The sequence below is a fragment of the Cucumis melo genome, chromosome 5, assembly GCF_025177605.1.
Source record: "Cucumis melo cultivar AY chromosome 5, USDA_Cmelo_AY_1.0, whole genome shotgun sequence".
Lineage (NCBI taxonomy): Eukaryota > Viridiplantae > Streptophyta > Magnoliopsida > Cucurbitales > Cucurbitaceae > Cucumis > Cucumis melo.
In genome coordinates, this window is record NC_066861.1 from 2851624 (window position 1) to 2877443 (window position 25820).

The 25820-nt window shown below is 33.1% G+C and overlaps 4 protein-coding genes across 5 annotated transcripts; 2 read left to right on the forward strand and 2 right to left on the reverse strand.

Moving 5' to 3' along the window:
* Positions 1 to 611: 611 nt before the first annotated feature.
* On the reverse strand, positions 612 to 7679 carry LOC103491661 (ent-copalyl diphosphate synthase 1). The gene is made up of 14 exons (XM_008451710.3): positions 7562 to 7679; positions 7015 to 7101; positions 6791 to 6879; positions 5461 to 5987; positions 4785 to 5008; positions 4502 to 4622; positions 4291 to 4403; positions 3965 to 4194; positions 3725 to 3840; positions 3531 to 3629; positions 3182 to 3430; positions 1975 to 2104; positions 1435 to 1629; positions 612 to 1303 (listed from the first exon to the last, which is right to left on the reverse strand). Exons 1-14 carry the CDS (start codon positions 7677 to 7679, stop codon positions 1061 to 1063), a joined length of 2541 nt encoding a protein of 846 aa, XP_008449932.3. The 3' UTR covers positions 612 to 1060.
* A 5733-nt stretch (positions 7680 to 13412) lies between these two features.
* LOC103491322 (ribosome-recycling factor, chloroplastic) lies at positions 13413 to 20918 on the reverse strand. 2 transcript variants are annotated; one of them, XM_008451210.2, is made up of 11 exons: positions 20579 to 20918; positions 20339 to 20489; positions 20035 to 20104; positions 19836 to 19931; positions 19621 to 19718; positions 18994 to 19105; positions 15001 to 15042; positions 14804 to 14860; positions 14607 to 14657; positions 14188 to 14244; positions 13413 to 13728 (listed from the first exon to the last, which is right to left on the reverse strand). In XM_008451210.2, the coding sequence occupies exons 1-11, from the start codon at positions 20661 to 20663 to the stop codon at positions 13711 to 13713; spliced, it is 837 nt and encodes a 278-aa protein (XP_008449432.1). In that variant the 5' UTR covers positions 20664 to 20918; the 3' UTR covers positions 13413 to 13710. The 2 variants fall into 2 exon arrangements, with proteins under 2 accessions (XP_008449432.1, XP_008449433.1); XM_008451211.2 differs by having other exon boundaries at positions 20035 to 20101; positions 20579 to 20782.
* A 577-nt stretch (positions 20919 to 21495) lies between these two features.
* Positions 21496 to 22657, forward strand: LOC103491321 (mavicyanin-like). The gene is made up of 2 exons (XM_008451209.3): positions 21496 to 21888; positions 21971 to 22657. Exons 1-2 carry the CDS (start codon positions 21711 to 21713, stop codon positions 22348 to 22350), a joined length of 558 nt encoding a protein of 185 aa, XP_008449431.2. The 5' UTR covers positions 21496 to 21710; the 3' UTR covers positions 22351 to 22657.
* A 1044-nt stretch (positions 22658 to 23701) lies between these two features.
* Positions 23702 to 25820, forward strand: LOC103491320 (outer envelope pore protein 37, chloroplastic). Its single transcript, XM_008451208.3, has 6 exons — positions 23702 to 24233; positions 24502 to 24591; positions 24786 to 24956; positions 25103 to 25197; positions 25325 to 25445; positions 25553 to 25820. Exons 1-6 carry the CDS (start codon positions 23838 to 23840, stop codon positions 25682 to 25684), a joined length of 1005 nt encoding a protein of 334 aa, XP_008449430.2. The 5' UTR covers positions 23702 to 23837; the 3' UTR covers positions 25685 to 25820.

Consider the following 25820-nt stretch of genomic DNA (forward strand, 5'->3'; position numbering starts at 1 on the left):
CAATAGTATAGTTTTTGGTTCCAAAGTGTAGAGTCATGACATTCTTTCTTTTGAGCCAACTAAAATTATGTCAACGTTAGATTTTATTTAATAATCATTTTGTTTTTAAAAATTATGTTTTTTTTCACACAATTAATTAATCTTATGGTATTCAAATTTTCTTTTTAAACACAAAACGATTTTCTTTTTAAACACAAAACAAGTATTTAAAACTATCTTTTTAGTTTTGACTTTGGGCTTATATTTCCAAAATACTCCTGAAATGTGACAAACAAAATATAAAAGTGAGTGGATAGAAATGGTAGTTAACAAACCGGTCTTAGTTTAAGCTCTACAGTTGTTAGTAGCACCTTCTCCACTGGTGCATACTTTGACTTTCTACTCCATTTTGCAGGAGAAACTTCAAATCAAAAAGGCACATGGAAGCTCAACCACAAACCTAGTCAACCTACCTGTGTATTGGGAGGTACTAATTCCATTGTACTTAATAATAGTAATAATGAAAGGAAAGAAGTTTACAGGAGGGAATACCAAGTATATGTTAATGCTATTTTCCACATTCGGAAGCCTAATCTTAGAGAATATATCTGAATGTATGTGTATATATGAATTTATAGGTTTTGAGAAATTCCATTTAACCAAAACACTTCACGTGTTTGTATGTGACACCTTGTCTGCCATTGTTTCATAAGGTAGACTGTAAACAGGAAAAAACTATTACAACAGAAAAATTAAAGAAACTCCCCTTCCAAACAATTCTATGTGGTTTGCAAAACAAATCCCCACTATCTTATATTACTGCAACCTACAATCTACCTTATCCTATCGACTACTAGCCCCATTTGTTTAGAAGCAATTCGAATCAATATCAATTGATCGAGTTGTCTCACATTAAATCACTGTCAAAGCGGCAATGATTTGGGATTTAGAGATGATGTTTTCTTTTTATTGACAGACGAAACATGGACCAAAGTTTCTGTGTTCCATGTGGTGAAAGGATATACAAAAATTGACAATACATCATGGCTGTGGCTGTGCTGTGTGGCTAGGCTAGCTAGGATTAGAACACTTTTTCAAATAGGACCTTGGCAATGTGGTAGTTGATAGTCCAAGGATCGAAATAGGCTGCATAATACAGACTTTTTGCTACCGTTAGAAATGTGTGCTTGATTTGTGAGTCAATAATATCATTGCTATCTGAGGGATTTTGGATCACCAATTGCATAAGTTTCCTCATGTCTTCTTCTATCTCTTGGGGCATTTTGTTGTCTGTTTTCTCCTTGTAGATGCCACCATTGGTTACCTGAAGGAATAAAACAAAGGAAGGTCAATTTGTGGTTGTAATGAATGAATTAAGGGGGAAAAAGGGATGGGGAATATAATGTTTTTATTATGTGGGGTGCAATGGGTTGGGCCTCTGTATAAGACACTAACCTTGTGCTTTTTAAAGTGACCAAGTTGATGGCACACTTTGTTTGTGAGGTAGGAAAGCTTCAGATATTGAGGATTAGACAACAGATCTTCCAAAGTTGAACAGCCTGAGTTGAGAATTATTGTTTGCACCAATAACTCTGCCTCTTCCTTGTGCACATCTCCATCCTCTTGCCATTTAAACAACCATTTTTTCCACTATATTTTAATCAATGAAAACGTTAATACTTAATTTTCAAGTAGCAAATACAAAATTTAAAATACTCGAAGTTAGTTAGCTGCATTCTTTTGGCCCTATGCCAATGAACAGAATTTCTCTCTGTTGATGATTGCGATGGGAATTTATATCACTTTAGCGTTTGTATCTACTTCATGTCTACTCAGTATGTGTAATTTTTGATAGGGTATGATGTGATGTGCATTTTTTTTCAAATTGAGAAAAGATGAGATATGAAGGAATTGACTACTATTCAAAAACATAATGTGTTTGAATGGCATTATTATGGAGTTGTGAATGAAAACAAAAACAAAATAAACTCTCACAGCTTGATGCAAATGGTGGGTGATGTCGAGACCGTGCGACACCAGTATATCCAAAGAGATATTGGTTAGGGTTCTAAGCAAAATGCCAACTAGTCCTTGTCCTCCTTTTTGTTGCACATTGCTTGATCTCCTGTCAAAACAAATCCCAAAATCAACGACTTTTCAAACACCCATATCTTTATTCTTTCTTTCTAACTCATCAACTCTTGACTTCTTTTTTCCACCAATAATTGTCTCACACACTCTTCTTCTTCTCATTCATTCTTACAAACACGAAAAGATGATCACATTTCTTCTATCTTCATTCATTATCATTATCAATATAATAACCCTCATCTTCCTTTCGCTTTTTTCTCTCTTTTCAAACTCGATTCTAGTCTCTCAACCAACCACTTAACCAAGAAAGTATGAGATTTTCTTTCTTTTTTACCTTTTGAAAGGTTTAGAACATAGAAAAACTAAAGCAATAGAAGACAAACATATAGGAATATAATGGTATGGAATAATGTCTAGTACTATAATTAAAGGAGTTGGTAGATATGATAAAGGCTAGACGTTTTTATTGCTAATTTATATGCCTGTTTTCTTTTGATGTCAGATTGTAGCTATATAATTGGATCCATATGTTATTATTATTATTTTTTCTTTTTTGGTAATTTCAAGGTAAGGAATTAGGCATTTATTTTACAAACTGTTTAAGATAATATATCAAAGTGTTGTGGAGTGTTATTTTACAGTGTGACAAAGCATAAAACAAAATCCCCACTAGTGTTGTACAAGAATATGGATTGAAACACAAGCATCCACAAAGAAATTGACACAAGTACAGACATAGGATGCCACAAACTTCCCACATAATGGTAAACAAGAAATATGTAGTATAAGACTTGTGGAAAAAGACAGCAAAATAAATCCCAAAGTCGAAATAATAATAATTATTATAATAAAAAACAACGGTAAATATAGCAAACATGCCCAAATATTAGTAGATATAACGCAATTTAGATCTAGCTCATGAAGCTTATGAAGTGTTAGGAGTCTACCACTAATACGAGTTTATTGCTATATTTGCAATTCTTTGAAAATGTTGCTCTATAGTTAATTATTATCTCTAAAAACAGTATCTTATGCAAGTACTCTGCAAAAACCATTTGGAAAATAATGTTTTTTTTAATGTATGATTATGATTCAAGAAAAGGAGAAGTACCATGCATTATTATCATAGGATTGAGCAGCATGCAAGTTGGTAAATTGTTGGACAAAGGCTCGTCGTTGGTCAGCATTGGCGTCCTTGAAATGGGACTCGATGGCGTCGACCAATGCAGCCGTCTTGGTCCATGCAAGCCTCTCCTTAGCCCTTTCTGGCTCAAAAATGGTACACACTGCACCAAAATATGAGAACAAAAGGTTCGTTCTTCTCATTCCATAATCTCTCAGCCTGTTCTCTATGTACCATCTATGCCCCCAATCAAAAAGCACAATTAATTATCAATCAATCAATTTGTTAAACATAATGAAACTGATTAATGATAATAGTAATAGTAATGTTTGCTTACTTTTGAGTATCAACCCACTCAATTTGATGCAATAGTTGGCAGTTGTTGTAGTCCAGTTTTGCAAGCTCCAAGTATGTGTCATTGTTTACCTTAAACATCCTGAAGTTGTAATCACATTTAACTAATTACTCCACTTTTTTTTTTGTATGTAAGTGTCATTAAAATTAGATTAACAATATAAAGTTGATAGAGACCTGTAGAGAGTTTTTCCAATCCAAACATCATCTTTGCCACCATACTGTTCTATGTAGAGACGAGTCTCAATCCGAGGCAAGCTCGCAAACCATGGAACTTCGAGAGCGTAACCAACCTGCAATCAAAGGTTTAATATATCCATGGATCCAAAAGTGTTTTTTTTTTTCCTTTGATATCTATATTAAGATTTTCAATCAATATCGAAGTGTGTTTGTGGCGAGTGAGTTTTGAAGTATAACCTCGCCAGGTAAATCCTTAGTGATGATCCACTTGTCCAAAAGATCATTACTGGCCTGTTTCTGTCGGAGAAACTTGGAGGAAAATTGTTTAGCTTCCTCAAGAATTTTCTCTCCGGGGAACATTACCTGATCGGAAGCCCGATACAGGTTGAACATTCCGGTCACCGCCTGCGTGGACTGCCCCGCAATGCACACAAACTCTCCATCTTTCTCAAAATGCTTAAACACATCTATCAAATCACAATTCATTCATTCATTCATTCCTTAATTCATTTCTTAAATCATTCTAATAAAATTCAATCAATGATTACTAATTATCTTTTTACCCGCGGAAACATCATGGCCGTACAGTCTGAGGAGTCTGAATCCCATGGCTGTATCGTCTATATCATGAAATTGCGAATTTCTTGCCCAACATATTCCTTTCTCACTCCAATATCTTTCAGAAAAAAATAGAGAATATTAACATTTCAACACAAATCAACCCATTTAATTTAATTGGTTAATTATGAGTTTGGTTTTGATTTTGTAGAGTACCTTCGAACATAGTTTACACACTCAACTATTTGCGAACGGAAGAATCTAGAAATCCCAAGTCTTTGTAGTCTGTCCACAGCCCATATGTGCTCGAACAAGTCCACAGGGTACACGTTCGGCACTGAATAGAGCATAAACAAACAATCACACAAACAAAGAATCAAATGGTGGGACCAATGTTTGGGTATTCGAAACATTATTTGATTAATGTGTAAAGAAGAAAAAGAAATTAAAAGTATTGGAGGGATAATGGGTTTGTGTATATATATATATATTTTTTTACCTCCACCATTAAAGCGGTTGACAACGGAATCCAAATATTTAAAGCAATTGGGGTCGTTGGTTTGCATGAGTGCAAATGCAGTGGAGGCAGGAGAACTCAAGAAAGAGCCATCTTGACATTGCAATTTGAGAAGCTTTTCCCAATCCAAACCCTCCATTCCTTCCATTCCTTCTAAGCTATGCAATAGCGTTGTTGGCACTTTATGCATTATTTCTTTTGGTATCCTGTTTTGGGCACACATGTCTTAGTGCTCTCTCCTACTATACATCCCAATTTTCTAATTATTTACCATGCACCCAAGTCCCACCTATATAACTTTTATTCCCTCTATTTTTCAAAACATAAATACACTATAAATTAATAATAGATGTAGCTCAACATGCATTTAAAGCACTATTCACTGAATATAACAATATGAATATTATATTATTTTGTGGTTACGTTGTACTCATTTTTCGTTTGCTTTTGCAATCCACCTGGTTGTCCAACCACTGCTTAGATAGACCGACTCTTTTTTAAGAAGTTGTATTATTGTGTTTCTCTATTCCATCCTTTTGGCAGTTATCAACTACTGTGTTAATGAGTTTTTGGACAGTGTGATTGCAAAAAGATGGGTGGAATATATGTTGGTGTACATAGAATGTGAAGGTTGTGTAGTAGTAGTAGTAGTTATTACCTGGTCAACTTGATGTTCCTTCGGTGGTTAATCTCTTGTAAGATAGGGGAATGTGTGGGAAGAATTTGGAGGTTAAGTTTTTGAGCAAATTGGAGAAGGGAAGGGAAAGCAATCTCAAAGCCAATAGGCATGTGTTCAGCATTTTCATGTTGGAGCTTGGAAATGTTTTGGTTAAGGAAAGCTATTCCTTTGAGAGACTTTTGGGGATGGAGATTCCAATATTTCAAAGCTACAACACAAGCCAATGTGTTAAGAATGCGATCATGAGCTGAGAATATTTGGCTGTCACCCCAAGACCCATCTTGTAATTGATTCTTTGCAATCCACTCAAGGGAACAAGGGAATAGAGGACCATTCTTCTTCTTAACCTCTTCTTGATCCTCTCCTTGATCTCCTCCTTCTTTGCTGGGTATTAGAGCCACCCAAGCCGTGTCGTAAGCCGAGATGCTTATGTCTCCATCGTCCATTGACCTCAGCATTGACTTTATCTCCTTCACTCTTTCCTCTATCTCTTTCCATATCAATACCTGTCATTTTATTTATTATTTACACAGCAAACAACAACTATTTACTAACCAAAGAGTTCAATGAATTTTTTTTTGTTATATTTTTGTAAATAATTTCAAGATATTCGACTATTTTTTAAAATGCGATAATAAAATGACCATATAATAAAAAGCCAAAGCTAAAAGTATAAAATTTCAAAACGAATAGACTAAGTTAAAACAAAACTCAACTATCAGACCGTAACATTTTAAAACCTAGGACTAATCGTATCTTAACCCGAAAGAGGAAGAGAGAGAAAGAGAAGAGACAATGATGAATAGACAAAACTCCACGTAGGAGAGAGAAAAAGAGGGGAAAAAAAAAGCAACAAAAGACCATTCAACATTTTGAAAACGTAAAAGTTGAAAAAGGGTAACATTTTGGAAGTAATAATGTTATTTCCATAGAAAAGAGAAAAGTGAAAGGTCTATGAGTCGAGCCAATCCCATCACATGCAAAGGGAGAGTTGAAATTATGTATGGAGAGTATAAATATAAGAAGTGCATGAGGGACAAGTAAGCCAATGTTATTGAGTGGGGATCAGGTACTTTCAGTTATACACACACACACACACACATAAGCCAAAAACAAAAAGATCCAGATAACTCTGACATCAGTATATGAATTCCCTTTTTACATGCATGCCCCTAACCCAAAACCAATTCTAATCTATGCTAATTAGTAAATGTAATTAAGTTAAAAAAAAAAGAAAAAGAAGAAGAAGAAGAAGAAGAAGAAGAAGAAGAAGAAGAAGAAGAAGAAGAAGGGGAAACTAGAAAGGTACTTGAGGAGTAGTTTCTGATTGTATGTCATCCTCCACAAACTGATGCCACTTTATAACTGGCACACCACTTTGTAGCACATCGCTGTACTCTGCGGGTTGGTGACAAATTAGTGTGTGTGTGTATATATATATATATATATATATATAATTTTTCATAAATTTAAAGAACTTTTTCCTTTTTTCTTTTTGTGTGTGTGCACAGTGCAGATATAATAGATATATACCTTGAGTGGGGGGCTTGGAAACGGCATTGCATTTGATGATATTGGATCTTCTGACGTCTTTAACCTTCAATGATGAACATCCACCTCCTATATATACAAATGCATATATATTATTATATGTACATTTGAATCAATGTATTAGATTAGATTAGGTGTAGTCTTAGATTAGATTAGGTATATATAGTCTATTACAATTAATAATTAAATTTGCTAATTTTCCATCCATGGCCGCTAACTTTAATTCTGATAAGTACTACTTGGAGATTTAAATATATGTATCATATAATATATGTCTTTTATTTATTTATTTATTTTTTCTCAAACTTCACGGGAAAAAGAAAAAACAAGAAAAAAAAAAAAAGTGATTCCTTCGAGATCAAACCTCCTCCGACCACTAAGAAAGAAAGACGTGTCGATTAATATAGGAACAGGAGCAGAAGGTTAGTGAGGGAAAAACCTCATTTAATTTGAAAGAGAAATAATAAGGATAAAAGGAGAAAGAAAAATATGCATGGGGGGTGTTGTGTAGTGTAGAGGAGGAACATACCAGGAGGAAGAGGATGAGGGTGGAAAGAGAGACGGGAGGAAGAAGAAGAAGAAGAAGAAGAAGAAGAATTTGGTGGTGGATAAGGAAGAAGGGGAGAAAAGGAGGAGGAGGAGGACATGGTGGTGGTGGTGGGTGATGGGGTATGTGTTTTTTGTGTTTTGTTGTTTTTGGGGTGAGGTTTATAAATGAATTTGGGAGTTTGTTTTGAAGTTGAAAAGAAGTTAGTGAAAGAGGAAGGCATTTTAAAAGGGAAGAGGACAGAAACGACTTCCCATGAGATTCCCGCTCTTAGGCATACAGCATCATCCAAAACCATGGAATTGAGGGCACTCCTGTCCTTTTCCCCCCTTAATTTTAACATTTTTCTTATTCTTTCCATTTCCTCCTTTAATATTTTATTATTTCATTCTCTTTTCCTAACCTTTTTTCTTTTTCGTTTTTTTATCTTTAAATATTAGATTTCACTCTTCTTCTCTCATTTTTTTTACTATGATTTGCATATTTTTCAAGGGTTAAAAATGGTAAATTTGACGATATATTTACGATATATAACAAAATTTCAAATTCTATTAATGATAGGTATTGATATACATTGATATACTTCTATTAGACAGTAATTGAAGTCTATTAGTGTGTGATGGAATAAATATTTTAATCTATTTTACTATATTTAAAAATGTCATTTATTAAAAACTATTTTTTTTAGTTTTTAAATTTCGATTTGATTTTTTTTCTTCTTTTTGTAGAAAGTTAATAACAAAGAAAGACCCTAAATTTAGAGATGGAAACGGTGTCTACTGTCTTAATCGACAATCTTTCTAAATGTGGGTTTGTTTTTTAAAATTTAAAACCAATTCGTTTTGTATACATTGAGGATGTGTAGTAGAAAAATTGTCGAACGGGATCTTAACTTTTAGTTTTATTTCTTTTTTAAATTATGCCTATAAACATGTAACCTTCTCTTTTAGTTTTTAGTTTTTCTTCTTTTTTTTTTTTGTTTTTTTTGTTTGTTTGTAATGAAACCATAAATTTCCTTTTTTCTTGTTGTATATATTTTTTAAAATATTTAAAAAAATGAAGTGGAATTTAAAAACTAAATTAAAAATTACCTCAAATTTACACATCAATTAGAATATGAAAACTAAACCAAAACTTAAAAAGAGAAGGTTTTCTTTTTAGTTTTTCTTTCCCTTATTCTGTATCAATTCATTGCCCTTCTGCATCCAATTTAATAAATTTCATTTCCTCAGTGATGGTAAGGTATGGTTGATGGATACCAATAAATCCCAACAAACCAAAACTTGAGAATTACAAAAAAAAAAAAAAAAAAAAAATGGTTTTTTTTTTCTTCATAGTTTCTAATTTCCTTATTTTGCAATCAATTCATTGCATTCTGCAGACAATTCAATTAATTTCCTTTCCTCACTGATGGAAAAGGTTTTTCCATATCAGCTCATATGTTTTTCCATATTCAAATTGGTTTCATCAGTTTCATTCTTACAATTCAAACATTTACTTCTAACATAATATTATCTCAAAATTTTGATGCTGAATTTAACTTCCTCTTGCTTTTTACTATTGTTATGAATGTTAGATAATTATGTAAAGTTACGTTTGTAATAGCATAAAACTAGTAGAGATGGATAGTGACACAGCTACTTTCGTATCATAGAATTAGAAGTTTAACTCATAAAACTCTGAATCAGTGTTTATATTATAGACTTTAAATGTTAGAACCATATAATATCGCTAAAACTAACGCATAGTTATAACTTCAAAATTTTATGTTAGGGGTTAAAATTTTAACCCGTAATGTTTCAATTTTTATCGCATGTAATTTCTAAACTTTGAAGAGTATATAGAATAGATCATGATATCTCTATTATGTATTTAATATGGTGTATCGAACATTTTTTTGAAAATATAACTATCGCTCACAACGTCAAATTTTTTAGGTTTAATTAGAAACAAAAGTAATTATTTCTCTAATACAATGCTAAATTTTAAACATTTTTTTTTATATTTTATTAGATTTTTTTGGATGCTAAACTGAAAATTTATATATCTATTAAACATGTTTAAAAAGTTTATTCAAGTTCAAATCAAAATTTTAGATAATTTAGTAGTCATGGTTTTTGAATTTTAAGAATTAAACGTATACTAACTCGGATTTAGTTTTAAAAATTATACGTGAAATGATGTTTATATGTCTTAATTTTCAAAAATTACTGAAGAAATTTAGAATCTAAAAAATATTTGTAAATAAACATAAAAAGAACAAAAAAATAGAATTTGCTTTTTAACTTTTTTTTTTTTTTTGAGGTAACCAAAAAATATATAGTAAATGTCTTTCTTTTTTAAGTTGGAAAGCCCAAATTTATTTTTCTATATACATATAGATAGAGCAGATACTATACTACTACTAGAAGCATACACATGATTTGTCAGAATTCAATTACAAAATAAATTCTATTCCTAAGATGCTAGAAGCCAAGCTCAATTAACACCAACCCGGCCAGCCTACTTACTAGAAGTGAGCATCGGTCAATCGGTGTATGTTGGTGTCGAATTTTCAACCCAAACTGATATAGGTTAGTAAATGTTTAACCTTGCCTATAAAAGAGTACAAATCGACCATTGATCTGTTTAAGTTAGTTCAAGTCTTAGAAAATTTTTAAAAAATGTCGTCCAAATTGATACCGATCGAACCTTTTCTTATCTTCGATCGATTATCTTCAGTTTGATTGGTTTTGGTCAGTCAGTTCGACGTTTCAGCCGATCATACTCACTCGTACGACCTACCACTTCGCCTGTTTTTCAATTACTATTTTTTATTTTTTCAATAAATATATATATATATATATATTGGATGATCATTGAACGTATATTAAGTTAATGTTTAATAATTAGAGAGATTGTAGGTTGTTTAATTGGACCTACAAAATATTGTATGAAGAAAAGAGTACTTAGGAGGTTTGATAATGAAAGTTTAATCATGAATATGTCTAATATTCAACAGCTTCCTAACCTATAAAACCTTCTTGTCTTTTAAGAGAGTAATTATATCAATTAAGTTCGAATAAGAAAACATTATTTTTAGAAAAAGAATTCAAAAAATAGTGTTTAGATTTAAATATCATTGACACACAACATCCCATATAAAACATTTGTATGACTTAATGAATTAAAATAGGAAAATCAACGATAACCCTTCAACTCTTTTGTCTTTTGATATTCAAAATCTTTGCTTTACTTTCCTTTCATGTTAATTAAAAATCATATCCTTCAAATCAACACAACTCTTCATTATCTAAAAAAAAAAACAATACTTCCATACTTGAATTAGAAAATTATGGATATTTTTAAAAAGGAAACTGTAGACTTTTTAATTTAGATCAGACCTCTCTGTGAAATATTTATATTTATATATATATATATATATATTAGTGAGAATTTTGATATAATAACTATGATTTGTCTTAGGTCATAACATCATATTGATTTCAATCAATATAGATAGATTTTGAGACATTGATGAGGAAAAATCTGCCTAACTTTGTGTGTGTTTAACAAGACATAAATTAACAATCAAATGGAGGAAGTGTTGTCCCCTTTAGGTGTGATTGAGCAATTTTTTGTCCCATGATTTGGATACAATAATATTTTAGGATTTGATCAGATTTAAAACCATGCCTTTATATCTACTGAATAGTGAATCTAATCAGTATCCTTTTGGGCCATGTTGAGCCCTAACCAATTTTTTTACATTGCATTTATGTTTTATTTATAAACTCAAATATTTGATATATATATAAGTTGTGTTTTTATAATGCCTTTGATTTCAATCAGTGAATGAAAAGGTCCAATTCATTATTAATCACAAAGTACCGTTGTTGCTCCCAATTAGGTGTGTGTCGTGTGATTGAACAACTATTGGTCTCTAAATTAGAGAGTTATATATTTTCATATATGTTATTAGGATTTGATTTGTTTTAGAAATATGGGTTTGTACATTATAAACTGATAGACCCACAAGAGTTGATAGTGGATCTCATTTTGTCCCTATTGATCATGCCCAAGGACGAAGGAGGACCCTAGCATTATATTGTTCATACTTGGCAGTGGCTATGTGTGTGTTGTTGGCCCAACTGTGATCTGCCACTTGGTACCATTCTTGCCCATGTTACATTAAGGAGATATAGAACATTATCTAATTGAATGTCTTGCATATATGATTCGATATTTTCTTTTACTTTTTTAATACTGTTTTTCTATGTTTATATATCTTTTCTAAATTTAAAAAAAGTTGGTGAAGAACGTTAAAACAAACTTTACAACGTTACAAAGATAAGGGAACATTATTATAGCTATCCTTGGGTTAGATGAATTGTGAACTCTTGATCTTGAATTCTTTCAAGTATTGGGTACTTTTTTAGATGCTTTATAAATGTGTTGTTGTTGCTATTGTTGAGAAAACAGTAAAATATAATGTTAAGAAATGTGAATTAGGTTACGTGAGGGAAGGAAATAAAACTAACTGTTGGGTGGTCAGAATGGATGATGCTAGGAGGCCACTAGGTGGTATTATAAGCCTTGAGATGTTGCTATGCGGCCTATGCATATCGATTGAGGAAGTGCAAGTGGGCGGCCAAAGTTTGGAGGTCATGTGGTAGGTGAGATGATCGGTGTGCGTCCTGACCAAGTGACTTTAGGTTGGGGGTTAGGCGACATTAAGGTTGTATTGTGAGTTTATGCAAAAATTATTGTTAATAGATATAAAAATAGTCTATTGATAATAAAAGGTTTTCATTAATATTAATAAATATAGTAGTGGTCCATCAATAAAATACATTAAAAAGAATCCTAAACAATATACGTAAAAGTGGTTGATAAGTTGTGAATCTTTGTAAATAGTCTATTAGGAATAGACATGTAAATAATTTACCAGCGATTGATGTCTATTAGTGATTGAGGATAGAATCTATCAAGGGATAAATTATTAAGATAGTCTATTATATATAGACTATTAGACAGTATAGTGATAGATCGATTTTTTTTCATGAAATCTTCCGAAAGAAAATCGTATTTCCAAAATATTCTTCTATGAGGCATTTGCCAATGTGTCGATCAATTCTACCACTTATCGACTTGTCGGATTTGAATGTTTTAAGTTTTTACGAAGTTGTATGTAACATAGATGACGAGAACTAATACATTTGAGTTTCTTTTAGAAAACAAACTGAATTTGGGTCATAATTTTGAGGGCAATCTAGGAAAGAGAAAAAGGAAAAAGAATAAATAACACAATGATTATCAAATTATCAGATTTGCAGAGATGAGAATTTTGCCATCATTTTTGCGACTCAAGCTCTTCTATAATTCTATTTGTAATGGTCAATAAATAGTAGGCTTTTAATTTCAAAATTTTATTGAAATATACTGTTATTATAAAATATATGAATATTTTAATTAAAAGATTTGTTAGAATTAGTTGAATAAAGAGATTCGAATCTCTAACTCCAATTGTCATCCTAAAAATAATTGCTATTAAACTCGAAACAAAAGACGAAAATGTAAAATTTGAAAACTCAACCCAATGATTTTTTATGTTTAATAGTATTAATAAAACTTTGGAAGGTTACTTTTTATACGAAGTACAAAGTTTAAAGATATTTAGTATAATTTAGCTATTTTAATTAAAAGAAGCAAAAACTTTCTTGAGTAAAAACAATTCCACATTTCATTTTCATTCTTTAATACATGTTTATGATCAAAATTCAATAACTAAAAATTCAACAAAATTTTCAATAGTATTTCGTAACAGAAAAATATACATATTAGTAGACCAAAATAAAAGATGAAAAAGAAAGGTGATGATTGAGTAAATGATAAAGTCAGTTCCAATGTACAAAGTGAGAAGTTTGGAGATGTGCCAATTTTACAACAAACAAAACCAAAGGCATAATGCTATTGCTAGCTGAATACCTTTTTCCCACAAGGCTGCTGACTCTCATTTCAACCAAAAAAGAAAAGATGTTTGATTGATTCTAACAATTGACATCAAAACTCTATTCAAGGGGGAAAAAAAGAACGATAATTTCATATTTCACAGCAATCAAAAGGGAAAGCTCTCTACCATTTGCTTTTGGTCATACCTTCAACAATTCCTGAAACACAATACAAACACATATGTTGGTTGGGTTGTCATAGTGGTACTAACATACGAGAAACGTGTCAAAAACTATTGTGACTAATCAAATAGATTTAGTGGGTGAACCAATATTTGTGTGTTTGGATTTACGATTAAACGTATGTTTGAAAGTGATTTTGAAATTGTCATGATCAGTTTTGTCATATTTAAAATTATTATGAAACATACTTTTAATTACTCAAATCGACTCAGATGTTTAATTCTACACTACTAAAAGTGTTTATTATTCTATTAAAATTGATTTTAAATTTATCAAACGTATTCTTAAGTGATTTTAAAATGACAAAACTTATCTTTAACTATTTTAGAATCACCGAAACATGTCAAATTAGTGGAACAGAGTCTTTGAGTCCTTTAATAATAGTTTGAGTAATAGTTCTGAAACTCAAAACAGTTCAATCGAGATGGACCGTACCTTCTCTTTTTGCTTGTATAAGACATCAATCTTCTTCATATAGTCATCCGTCAGTTTCTGCACAAAGAAATCATCTTAACTTGGGATGCTCACAATAAGGGGGAAGTGAGAAATAAAACTTCTAATATATAAATTCAACGTTTTAACAACTACAAGAAAAAATTTTACAGTCTTGGGGAACATAAGCATGGTAATATGCTGGATAACTTAAAACCCATTGTATGCAACGATTACAAAATGTTTTCACAACTTGTGCTTTTGAATTTAGTACAACCTTTCCAAGGTCTGATGCCTTCACCAGGGAATTACATCCTCCATTCCTTTCTATCATCTTGTGTGAACTTACTTGAATTTTAATAGAAAATAACTGAAGCAGGGCCAAAAGCTCTAAATGACTGAGTTTAAAAGCAACAACAAACCTGCAAATCACTTGACAAGTCCTTAACATTATCTTCCGAAAGTTTTTTCTCCTGAAACAGGAACAAAATATTTAAGGAAACCAGAGTAAGCGCAAAAACTATACAATAGAGAAAGGAGCTTGCTCTTGGGAAGGCAGATCAATAGGACTTAGAAGCAGAACCATAAGATTAAGATATGAAGATGTATGAGTTCGGACCTTTTCCAATTTTTCATACGCTTTTAAAGCATCTCTTCTTATATTCCTTACTGCAACCTGTAAACAGGCAGATGCAGAACCATCAGTGGCTGTTTAAGCATAGATCCCAAAAGTCTTGAAGTAGAAATCTACATCAGAACATATATCTCAATCCATTCCCAACCTCAACCCCTTTGTACTAACTATATGATACATACCTTCCCTTCCTCTGCCTGCTTTGCAACAACTTTTGACAGCTCCTGCAAGGTGAAGTAGCCAAATATATCACCAAACACAAAGGTGAAGCAAAAACAAAATAAAAATAAAAGAAAGAAAAAGAAAAGAGGGATCATATGGATTGAAAAATTTTATATAAAAATTTACAGATTTTAAAATTGTCTTCCTAATTTGCCCCCAAATTATCAAAATTAATAAACAATAGGTATTAAAAGTTGGAATGTAAAAATTTACATTTCCCCAAAGGAAATGCTAATAATATGTAACTTTCCATTAGTGTCCCACACATTTTGAATTTTGACACATTGAGCTTAAAGCCTAAAACATTTGGAATTTGTGATATATCGTAGAAATGATATTTTTATTGAGTCATCTAGGAATCATAGATACAGACAAGGTGACATCATTTTTACAATGCAAAGACACATTTGTTAAAATATTGTGGCAAATATTGAATTACCTTGAAAATTTTGAACGTGTATTAATAGAAAGATCAGTAGAAACTTCAAAATGATAATTGTATCAATTTAAATTCTAAATTTTATAAACGAATCAATATATAGAACATTTGTTTGTGATCTGTTGTTATTTTCACTTCAATCTGTTTAAAATCAACTCAAAATCACCTAAACAAAAGTAATTATTCTTCCAAAATCCCACCAAAGAAGCAAGAAGAATATCAAACAACTATTTCTAAATAAGTAAAGAAAAATAGAGGAAGACACGCTGGTTAAAAACCACTCAAATTTAATAAAAACCCGCTAATATCTATAGGATTTAAATTCATTCACTAAAGAAAGTTCAGGGATTAAACTAATAAAATTATTAGATTGAGGTTTTAATCGATACAATCCCAAAAGTTTAAGGGTATAAATTGATGTTTGCCCAAATTTTTTTATACAAGATTGAAATTCGAAAGCAATAACTTTGTGGGTAACATGCTTAAACTATGAGATCGAACTATTCCATGCTCAATGGTTCATGAAGTTCTTAGCTGCCTTATTCAAACACAAATTTACTCAATCTATATCAAATTGTTCATTTTTCACTCAAGAATCTAGAAGTCGTTTTGTTGCATTATTAGTAAATGTCGATGACATTCTACCACATGGTCTTGTGTTTCTGAAATTGACTCGATGAAGCAAATGTTAAAATCCAATTTCATGCTTAAAGCTTTGTGACATGGGAAATACTTTCTTGGGCTGAAGATTTCCCGATCCAAACAAGGATTATTTCTCTCATAAAGGAAGTATTGTTTGCAAATACTTGAAGATACTAACTTCCTTGAAGCAAAGCCTGCTCATGGATTCCCCCAATCTTCATCTTTCTTAGGACCGTGGCACAAATTTATCTCTTGATGAAGCATCTTGTTACCAAAGATTGATTGGACGATTCTTATACCTTCAAATCTATCAACCATATATTTCTTTTTCAGTCCACTGCCTAAGTCAAGTTCATCAAAAACCTACTACTAAACATATGAAGTTGCTCACCAGCTTCTTCGTCACCTGAAGAAGGCACCTGGCCAAGTGGTTTTATTGAAGCCAACTTCTAACTTCCAGCCTAAATCCTCTGTAGATGCTAACTGGGGTGCATGTGTAGATACCAGAAAACCAGTCATAGACTTCGGTGTTTTCCTTGGAGAATCCTCGAAATCTTGGAAGTCAAAGAAGCAAGGGACAATCTCACATTCATCAGCTGGGTTCAGTTGTGAGACCCGTACCTAGATAAGAAGAATCAAAATTTTCACTAGGTGTTGAGTAGCCGTTTTGAGAAGTAGCTTCTGACAAGAAGCTGGCGTTTGAGTCAGTTTGTGATGAAGTAAAGCAACGCGATATGACACTTGGCATTTAAGTTTAAGTATGGTCAAGTGTTTGGAGTTCTTCGCTAAATGGAGCAAGGTGAGGAAAAAGTCTAATCTTGATTTGACAGAGGTTTACGTGGAAGGTTAAGAGTTAAGCATGTTTAAGGTAAACATGAAGCTTACACGTGTACCACTAAGAGCAGGAGCTAGCAAGCTATTAAGGGATTAAGGATGACTAATCCAATTCACGATTAGTATAAATAGAGGATGAAGTCAAATTAATAAGAAGTTTTGCCGGTGGAAATTAGAAAAGGAAGTTAAGTGTGGAGTTGACATTAGGCGTTCTACGAGAAGGAAAGACAAGTTATTTTGCGTTCTACGAGAAGAAAAGACAAGTTATTGTGAGTGATTTCTTCTTAAAGGAATTTGTTTATGTTAAAAGGTTTTCTTTAAAGTTATTACTGATTTGAAATGATATTTTATATAAGAATGTTTAAAAGAGATTTCTAGAGGAAATTTATATTATGTTCGAAGTATGTTTTATATGAATATTTAACGAAATTGTGACTAAACTATTAGTCTTCTCCCGATTAATAAGTTAACTGTTATGTGCACATAAAGAGTAAAGGCAGTCATGTAGAAAAGGACTATATAGTGGAAAGAAGTAGGCCAATGCATAAAAGATTTGCATTGTGCTTAGCGGCCTAAGCAACAAGGAGTGAATTAGGATATTTCTGGATGCTGTTGATGAAAAGGACATCACAGTAGTCTAAACGCAAGATGATGAGTTTTGGCGTAAGGAATGATTCATGTTATTGGTAAAAGGATTGTTTGAGACTAATGTGTCTTTATGCAATATGATGTGTTTACACGATATGATATGAAATGTTGTTGTTTATGAAAGGTATTCCAAAAAGGGTTTTCTTAAAATTTTCTCACTAAGTCTTTTGACTTACTTTTTAAGTTTTCACTCCCTAGGTGATCAGGTGTTAAGGCCAAAGTAAGGAATGGATGAGAAGCTGCTAAGCGAGAAGGGGATAACAAACGTTTAGTTTAAGTTTCAGTGTTATTTTCTTGTATCATGTGAATTGTTGTAGAATGCTCAGTTAAAAGTTAATAAAAGAAATGGTTTATCTTTTTCCGTTGTGTCAAGTTGTTATTTATCCCCTAAAGTATAGATTTAAGTTTAGGAAGTCATCAGGCAATTAAGCAAGGCTTAAGGACCTAAGTGAGCGTTCTGGCATTTCGCTTTGGAGGCGCCAAGATTGCTCTAAATCTCGCCGCATACCGCATGGCAATTTAGGATGCGTGCGGGGCAGCGCGTGACACAATATCATGACCTTGCAGTTTGGATTAATTAGGTTCTTGGAGACTTACATCTTGATCATATTTTTCCAGCTCTCATATATTGAGACAATCAAGCCACTATCTCCATAGCTTCAAACCCAATCTTTCATGAGAACACCAATAAGACATCCTTATTTTCTCCATTTTAAGCAAGTTGGGTACGTAGGATATTCCCACCCCAACTTGAGGAGAAGTATTATATGTAATTAGTTGAGGATTGGTTAGTCAGTTAAGTTGAAGGTTGTTTTTATTTTGCCTACTTATTCTATTTATTTAGAGAACTTGTATCAGTGTATTGCATGAATTAATAAAACTCATACATTCTTCCACATGAATTATTTTTGTCCTATACTCATATTATTATGTGGCTATTTAGTATGCTTAACGAGTTATCAACTATTATGCTAAGAAGTGCCCAATATGTGTCCAACATGGACACATTAAAAAAACTTGAGTGTCTATGCTTCTTTGGTAAAATGAAAAATATAACATGCACCACTGACCGCCTGCTCTAATCTCAACAAGGCAGGCAATTTAAATAATGGAAGTGAGTCTCTTCAATTTCATGAATAGGTATAGAACCACAAGAGTATTACAGCAATATTCTGCAAGGCATAGTTGCAGACTGTTTCTTTCACTAGAACATGATCAGACTAGACAAGGAACTATAGAACAGCATCTTAAGATGAACGTGCAAAAGATAATGGAGACAAAAAAAAGTTCTCTACTGGTTCTTACATAATTGGCATTAAACAATGCTAAAATAGAAAAGGCTTAATGGTACATCTAGTTGGAAAATTCTTGGAAATACAAAGGAAAATACCTTTCTTCTTTCGGATGTGAGTTGAGGGAGAGTCAACCGTATGACTTCTCCATCATTGTTTGGAGTCAATCCCAAGTCAGAGTTGACTATGGCCTTCTCTATTGACTTTAAGCTGAAGATGATGACTCGTTAAGAGTTAATGCTGATTGCCAAGAGACGTTATAGAAATGCATTACACTGTTCAGCTGGATGGCATCATTCTATATCTAATAATAAGAGGCTGTTTATGTCCACAGCAATCTCAACCAGTAAGTCAAGATTAAGGAAGATTGAAAAGCTCCAAAAAAATGTCTGCATATGTGAAACCTTCTTATTCATAAAAAAAAAAATTACGATGACAAAATTTTGAAGCCCTTGAGTAGGTCTCTAAAAGAAAAGCAAGCTAGTAACAGTAATATCTACAATTTTGAAATGGATAAAGGATCAAGGAAGATCCTGCAGATCTTCAATTTCAAGGCTTCGTGGTAAAGGGTCATCATAACATCCACCATGTATTGTTTTATAGCAATTTTAAAACTATAGGAATTTGGAAAAAGTGAAGTCATATGGTGCCTGAGGGTGCACCAACCAATATATTCAAAAAGGTTCCTAAATACATTCAACTCAGCCAACCGGCACATTGAATACCTGGATTTATCATATGGCTGGACCAAGAGTGAGCTTGCATCAGGTGTACTAATTTGAGCAATGCTCTTCAGGCTAACTGGACTGCCGTAATACTCCACCTGAAAATTCATGAAAGCGACAGACGGTTTGTACATAACACATACCATTAGCATGTTACTAGTCTCGTAATGAAGCAACTATCCACTAACCAGCCAAATTTAAAAATTTCCATGTACCTCAATCTTATCAAGCATGGCAGGATTTGATCTCCCGGTCCTAATTGAATTGAAATTAGACCGAACAGTATCAATAGTCTTTTCCATCCTTGCTTTCTGGAGAATAATTGGATGGTCATTCGCACGATTATTTCTTAGCGTAAGCTTGCTTGAGTATAATACACAGCAAGTCTCCACATCAATGAAAATATGAACTTACTACATCTTTCTCGATCAATGTTTTCTCTGCTTCAATTTCTTCGATTGTTGCAGCCCTCACAACTCCCCTTCTAAAAACAAAAATTCAGAGCCAATATAAAATCAACACAACTGAAAAAACTACCAAAATTAACTTCGCATGGCAATAAGACAAATGCAAAAGCAAAATGCTTGTATGTTCATAGAGTGCTGCCCCACGTAACCACTTCACTACAGAGGATGTTCAAATTTACACCAATTCACAAGGTACACACAACGCCACAAGGCTCGTAAGAAAGTAAACGAAATAAAAGTCAAATACATGCCTGTTTTTCAACACATTCCCAGAAACAGAGAGTTGGGTAGAGAGCAATAGGGCTCGTTGGTTGAGCCTGACGTAGTTGGAAGCTGACTTCCATGAACAAAGATGCGCAGAACTGGAGCCGCATTTGACGCAATTTAACCCTCCATTATAATCTGGAAGGCGAGGCATTGGGGGATGATGAAGAAACCAAACAGAAAAGGTAGAAAGAGGAAACAAAATTGTGGGTTGAAGAATGACGTACCTCGGAGTGAGAGGAGGGGTTTGGGAGGGGGATTATGGAAGAGGGAACGGCGGATAGAGGTGGTGGCGGAGAAGGGGGTGGCCATGGATACGGAAATGAAAGAATCGAAGGTGATAAGGGGGAAGGAAATGGTTTGAAGTTCAAAAGGAGGCCATTGCTTTGTCCAAATTCAAGTCTCCTTCACAGTTGTGGATAAGAATTCTAAAAAAATGTTTGATTTTGAACTTTTGGTATCAATAAGGGTTGTTTGGATACGATGAATACAGTATTCTTCAAGTGGATAGGCCTCTCCTACGCCTTCAAACAACTATTTTCATCTTTCTTTCTTTCTTTCTTTCTTTTTATTCAATTTTAGTCTCTCATATATATATATATATATATATATATATATATATATATATATATATATATATATATATATATATATATATATATATATATATATATATATATATATATATTTTAATCATCTAATTTTAATCCAAATTACCTTCCTTCTCAAAAAAAAAAAAATATATATATATATAGTAAAATTTAACGGTCTCTTTTTTTATTTAAGTATTTTGTTATATTGTGTAAATACTTATTCATAACCATTTTCAAAATAGATATCTAAAAATTATTGAAAATATTTACAACTATAGCAAAAAAAACAATATCCATCTATGATGAACCGTGAGAATTCGTGTATATCAATATTAAATAATGAGTAATAAACTATTCCAACAGTATGATATTTTGATATATTAAGAATTCTTGGTATCTTAATTTAAGATTTATAAAAATTAAACATACATTTTTATTATTGTATATCAATATTGAAAGAACTAAAAGATTTACCATTTTTTACTATTATCTTTCCGAAATTGAAAAGTAGAGTAAGAAAAGTAAAATAGAGAATGCAATAATTATGGAGCGTAACAATTCTCAACAACCAACTTTATTCTCGATTTGGGAGTAGATTCCAAACTTTGATTGACCCTTTCTTTCTTCAATAACTAAAAAGAAAAACAAAGAAAGCCTACTTGTTTGGTTTCTACTCTCACACTCTATCACACTTCACTTCACATCCACAATTTCTTCTTCATCTCTCTAATATCTCTCTCTCTCTCTCTCTCTCTCCCTCCCCTCCATGGGTTCTGTGAAGATGCCTTCCCCGTTCTTCTGGATCTCCACAATGGCGCTTTTTACACTGTCGGTAGCTGCTACCGTCCACCAAGTAGGCGACTCTTCCGGTTGGACCACTCTCATCCCCGTCGATTATGCCAAATGGGCTTCTTCCCAAAAATTCCATGTCGGCGACTCTCTTCGTAAGTACTTCCCCCCCTTTTTCCCTTCTCCTACTTTCTTCATTCATTTTACTTTAACCTTGCGAAATTTGAGAAACTACAGTGTTTAAATACAACAACACGTTCCACAATGTACTACAAGTGACTCAAGAACAGTTCAAAGCTTGCAACTCATCTTCTCCGGCGGCGTCGTACAACTCCGGCGCAGATTCCATCCCTTTGAAAAGACCTGGAACCTTCTATTTCCTCTGTGGCTTTCCAGGGCACTGTCAATTGGGGCAGAAAGTGGAAGTCAAAGTTACTTCAGCTTCATCCTCTCATTTACCTGCTCCCTCACCAAGCCCAGGCCCAAGCCCAAGCCCAATGGGCGGCCCATCTGCATCTGCTCCCACCCCAAGTGCTGCTTCTACTCCCTCCTCCTACTTCTTCTCTATGCTTTGCCTCTCTTTGGAATTTGCTTTGTTGTACTTTGTGGTTGTTTGAATTTCAATGCTTCTTCCACTTGCTGTGTTGTTTGTTCTAGCTTTATATTATTGTACTTTGAATGTTGGAGCAAGTTCTAAATGTTGTTGTTTCTTGTTTGTATCATCATGCTATGTATTTCGCACCTAATTTGCTTGTTTGATGTTACTTGTTACCCATTTGCTTTTTAGACTGAATCAACTGTTGTATAAGCACTTCAAAGACTGTGTAGCTCAAATCTCATCTAGAGCCGATTACGATGGAGTTTACTATAATGTTATAATGTAATAAGGATTACTAAGAATAGAAATACTATGTTTGAAGTGCATTATTGGATTTGTTATCGATTATCGTATTTGGAATTGGGTTGAGTTTGACTGTTTTTTATTTATTTGTAATCATTTTTAAATTTGTAAAATTCCTAATTTTCTAAAATTTAACCTACTTTCTAAATTGAAAATTTTTCCTAAATAAAAAGAATTATCATACGTAAATCTTAATTTCTTAAATTCTTAAGTATTTTAATATGTCGTGTGGAAGAACGTACAGAAATATTAATAATATAGAGTGGAGTTAGCATAGCTATGTTAGACGATTCAATGAGGATTTTTAATAAAACCTTAATAAGTGTTCGATGTATTGGAATTTAATAAGGATTATTGAGTGTGATCGATGATGAACGTAAATGAGAATGTGAAACATGGAAACGGTGAGAAAAAAAATTGAGTTGAAAACTCTCCAAATATAATATGTTTTGTACTACAAATTGGACCTAAAATGTTCGGTATGAACATGAGTTTTGGATTAAATTTCATTACAAACCAATCCCATTATGGTCCATCGAACACCTCTCTAGGGGTCGTTTGGCGCTCAAAATTATTTGTATTGGGATACAAAATTGAAAATTGAGTTGTAATGTTTGTGTTTAAGGTGTTGAGTTCAATTGAGTAGTCTTTCGTTAATTCTTATGTCTCGCAAGGATATCTTTAATAATATTAACGATGTCATATTAATTGTAACTAGGTAGTTTAGGCAATTGTAATCGAGTAGTTTAGGAGTTCAAATTCTAGAAAATGAATATGTCTTAGCAAAAAAATTTGGAACTCTATTAAATAAGTAAACTTTACCTCAATTTTCTTTTATAAATTTTTCTAAGTTTATCCTATCATTCACTCTCAGCCATTTAAGATTTTAAAATATTTAAATTTTTAATAGAATCAAATGGGGTATTCTCAATTTTTGGAGATTTTTTTTTTTAATTAGTCACCATTTTTGTAAGATTTTTTTTATAAAAAAATCTGAAATTATTTTGCTATTTTTTTTTTTTTAATTTGAAAAAATTAATGGTATTTAAGAAAAGAATATTTAAAAATGGGTGTTTTTGTTTTAATTGTTACACCATCCCTATCAACGTTCCGCCCAAATCCCAAAATCCACATTTCTTCATTTCCTCTCTTCTGCTTCGGTGCTTCCTCTACTTTCAAATATCCTAATCCTTTGCTACTTCAATGGCGGACTTTGAATCCTCCGCTCCTCAACCTCCCAACTCCAATTACCTTCTCTCACTTCCCCCTTCCCCCCCATCTCTCGATCCTCCTCCTCCTCCTCCTCCAATTCGCCCCCTTTTCCCTTTCTCCAAGAGGCCCCCCATTCGAGTCACTTCCGAATTCGACAGTGAATCTTCCATTTTCTTCCACAAGGTCTCATGCAAGCTCCTCGACAACCTCGCCAAGATTAAGTTCTCCTTCCAAAACGACAATAAGGGCCAAATTACTGACTCCCAGTTGCAATTCCGTACCAAGTACCTCTCCATTCATTATGATCCTGACGAACACAATGCTCTCCTCCGTTCTTCTATCGATGTTGGCCCTAGGTTGCACTTCCGTGCTGCTCATGATATTAAGGTTTCTTTCCCCTGCTTTTTCTAGGTTTCGTTTTGTTTTTGTGTGTTTTTCTTGATGCCCAATCTACTCTTTCAAGCAAATAAGCCCACATGCCTGAGAAATTTCTCTCTAATTAGAATGTAAACTGCATTTCTCAAATCTTCTTTCGTTGGAGTGTGTGCTCGAGGCCTAGAACACGGATGGTTATGGTTGACTTTTGCTATCTCCTGCGATGCTGGATGGTGCCTTTATGCTATGGTTTTTATGAACTTATATATGTTTGTTTCAGGGTCAACAAGGAGAGCTTGGTGTGGTTGCTAAAATTGCCGATCCTGGTTACGCCTTGGAACTCTCTTCACCTGTTCCTGCCATTGGAGCGGTGAGTTTTAGTAAATTGTGAATCTTTATCCTCAGTGGCACTGCCAATGTGTATATAAACTGCATTATATTACTTTCCATATTCGACAGCGTTACAGAAATTGTTACTATAATGGTTTTAGTATTTTGTCTCTGGGAACCTTTTATTGAGCTGTTAAAATTGACTATACTTCGACCGATATTGATATTATTTAGCCAAGAGCAACTTTTAAGTTTCCCATGGGTGAAATTTCATTGGAAGAAAGAGAAGAGGAGGAAGTGAACCGGGCAATGTCAATAAATGGTGTTCTTAAAGGGCAATTTCTGAATGGCAACTGCGCTGCTCACTACAAGGATGAAGAATTGGAACTGAGATACAGCTACAAGGTTAGAATAATAAAATTTGTCAAAGTTGTTGCTGCCTTGTATCTTGAACTTTCTATGGCCAAAAAGATGCAAGCATGGCTTGTTTGCTGTTGGAACTTACTAGTTACTCTCAACATTGTTTGGTGAGCGTCTGAACTCTTTTGCAGGATGAGGCACTTTCATTTATTCCAAAAGTTTCTTTGCCATCAAATGCATTGTCATTTGCATTCAAGCGTCGGTTTGGTCCTTCTGATAAATTAAGGTTAGGTTTCAAACTCGGTAAAGGGTGTTTGATGTCTAATTCTAATAGTTGATTGTAGTCCAATTAAGATATAGCTTAATACCATACCCTTGTCCTAAATATATATTTCGCAATTAACTTTTATCAGCTATTGGTATGATTTTGATTCTAACGACTGGAGCGCGGTGTACAAGCACACATATGGGAAAGATTTGAAACTTAAAGCTGGTTACGATACAAAGGAGAAACTCGGCTGGGCTTCTCTTTGGGTAAGTTGTTCCAGCTGTTTAGGCCTTTCAGAAAGAATACTAATGGAAAAGCTAACAGCAGAATAGTTATCAAACTAGTTTTTGAGCTGAGTTACCATGAATTTCAGGTTGGAGATGAAGGAGGGAAAGCAAAAACAGCTCCAATGAAGATGAAAGTACAATTCATGTTACAAGTTCCACAAGATGACATTAGGTCTGCAGCTCTAATGTTCAGGGTCAAAAAGAGATGGGATATATGATCCAAACTTTCTTCATTTCTCCCTATCTACATCTGAATTTTAGCTTTCTTTTAAATACATGTTAAAATTTTAAATGTTGCTGTAAACATCTGTGGGATGATGGTGCTATTAATGAAGTTTCTTTTGTAGACAGAAA

Coding starts and splice junctions, on each gene's coding strand:
- LOC103491661 (XM_008451710.3), bottom strand. CDS start 7,679: ATGTCCTCCTCCTCCTCCTTTTCTCCCCTTCTTCCTTATCCACCACCA. Junction 3,841..3,964: donor CTAAGGATTTACCTGGCGAG/GTTATACTTCAA, acceptor CTTTGATTGCAG/GTTGGTTACGCTCTCGAAGT. Junction 2,105..3,181: donor TCCTATGATAATAATGCATG/GTACTTCTCCTT, acceptor TTGTTTTGACAG/GAGATCAAGCAATGTGCAAC.
- LOC103491322 (XM_008451210.2), bottom strand. CDS start 20,663: ATGGCCACCCCCTTCTCCGCCACCACCTCTATCCGCCGTTCCCTCTTC. Junction 20,105..20,338: donor GGGAATGTGTTGAAAAACAG/GCATGTATTTGA, acceptor TTTTGTTTTTAG/AAGGGGAGTTGTGAGGGCTG. Junction 15,043..18,993: donor TCACATCCGAAAGAAGAAAG/GTATTTTCCTTT, acceptor TTCACCTTGCAG/GAGCTGTCAAAAGTTGTTGC.
- LOC103491321 (XM_008451209.3), top strand. CDS start 21,711: ATGGGTTCTGTGAAGATGCCTTCCCCGTTCTTCTGGATCTCCACAATG. Junction 21,889..21,970: donor CCATGTCGGCGACTCTCTTC/GTAAGTACTTCC, acceptor GAGAAACTACAG/TGTTTAAATACAACAACACG.
- LOC103491320 (XM_008451208.3), top strand. CDS start 23,838: ATGGCGGACTTTGAATCCTCCGCTCCTCAACCTCCCAACTCCAATTAC. Junction 24,592..24,785: donor CTGTTCCTGCCATTGGAGCG/GTGAGTTTTAGT, acceptor GATATTATTTAG/CCAAGAGCAACTTTTAAGTT. Junction 25,198..25,324: donor GGTCCTTCTGATAAATTAAG/GTTAGGTTTCAA, acceptor AACTTTTATCAG/CTATTGGTATGATTTTGATT.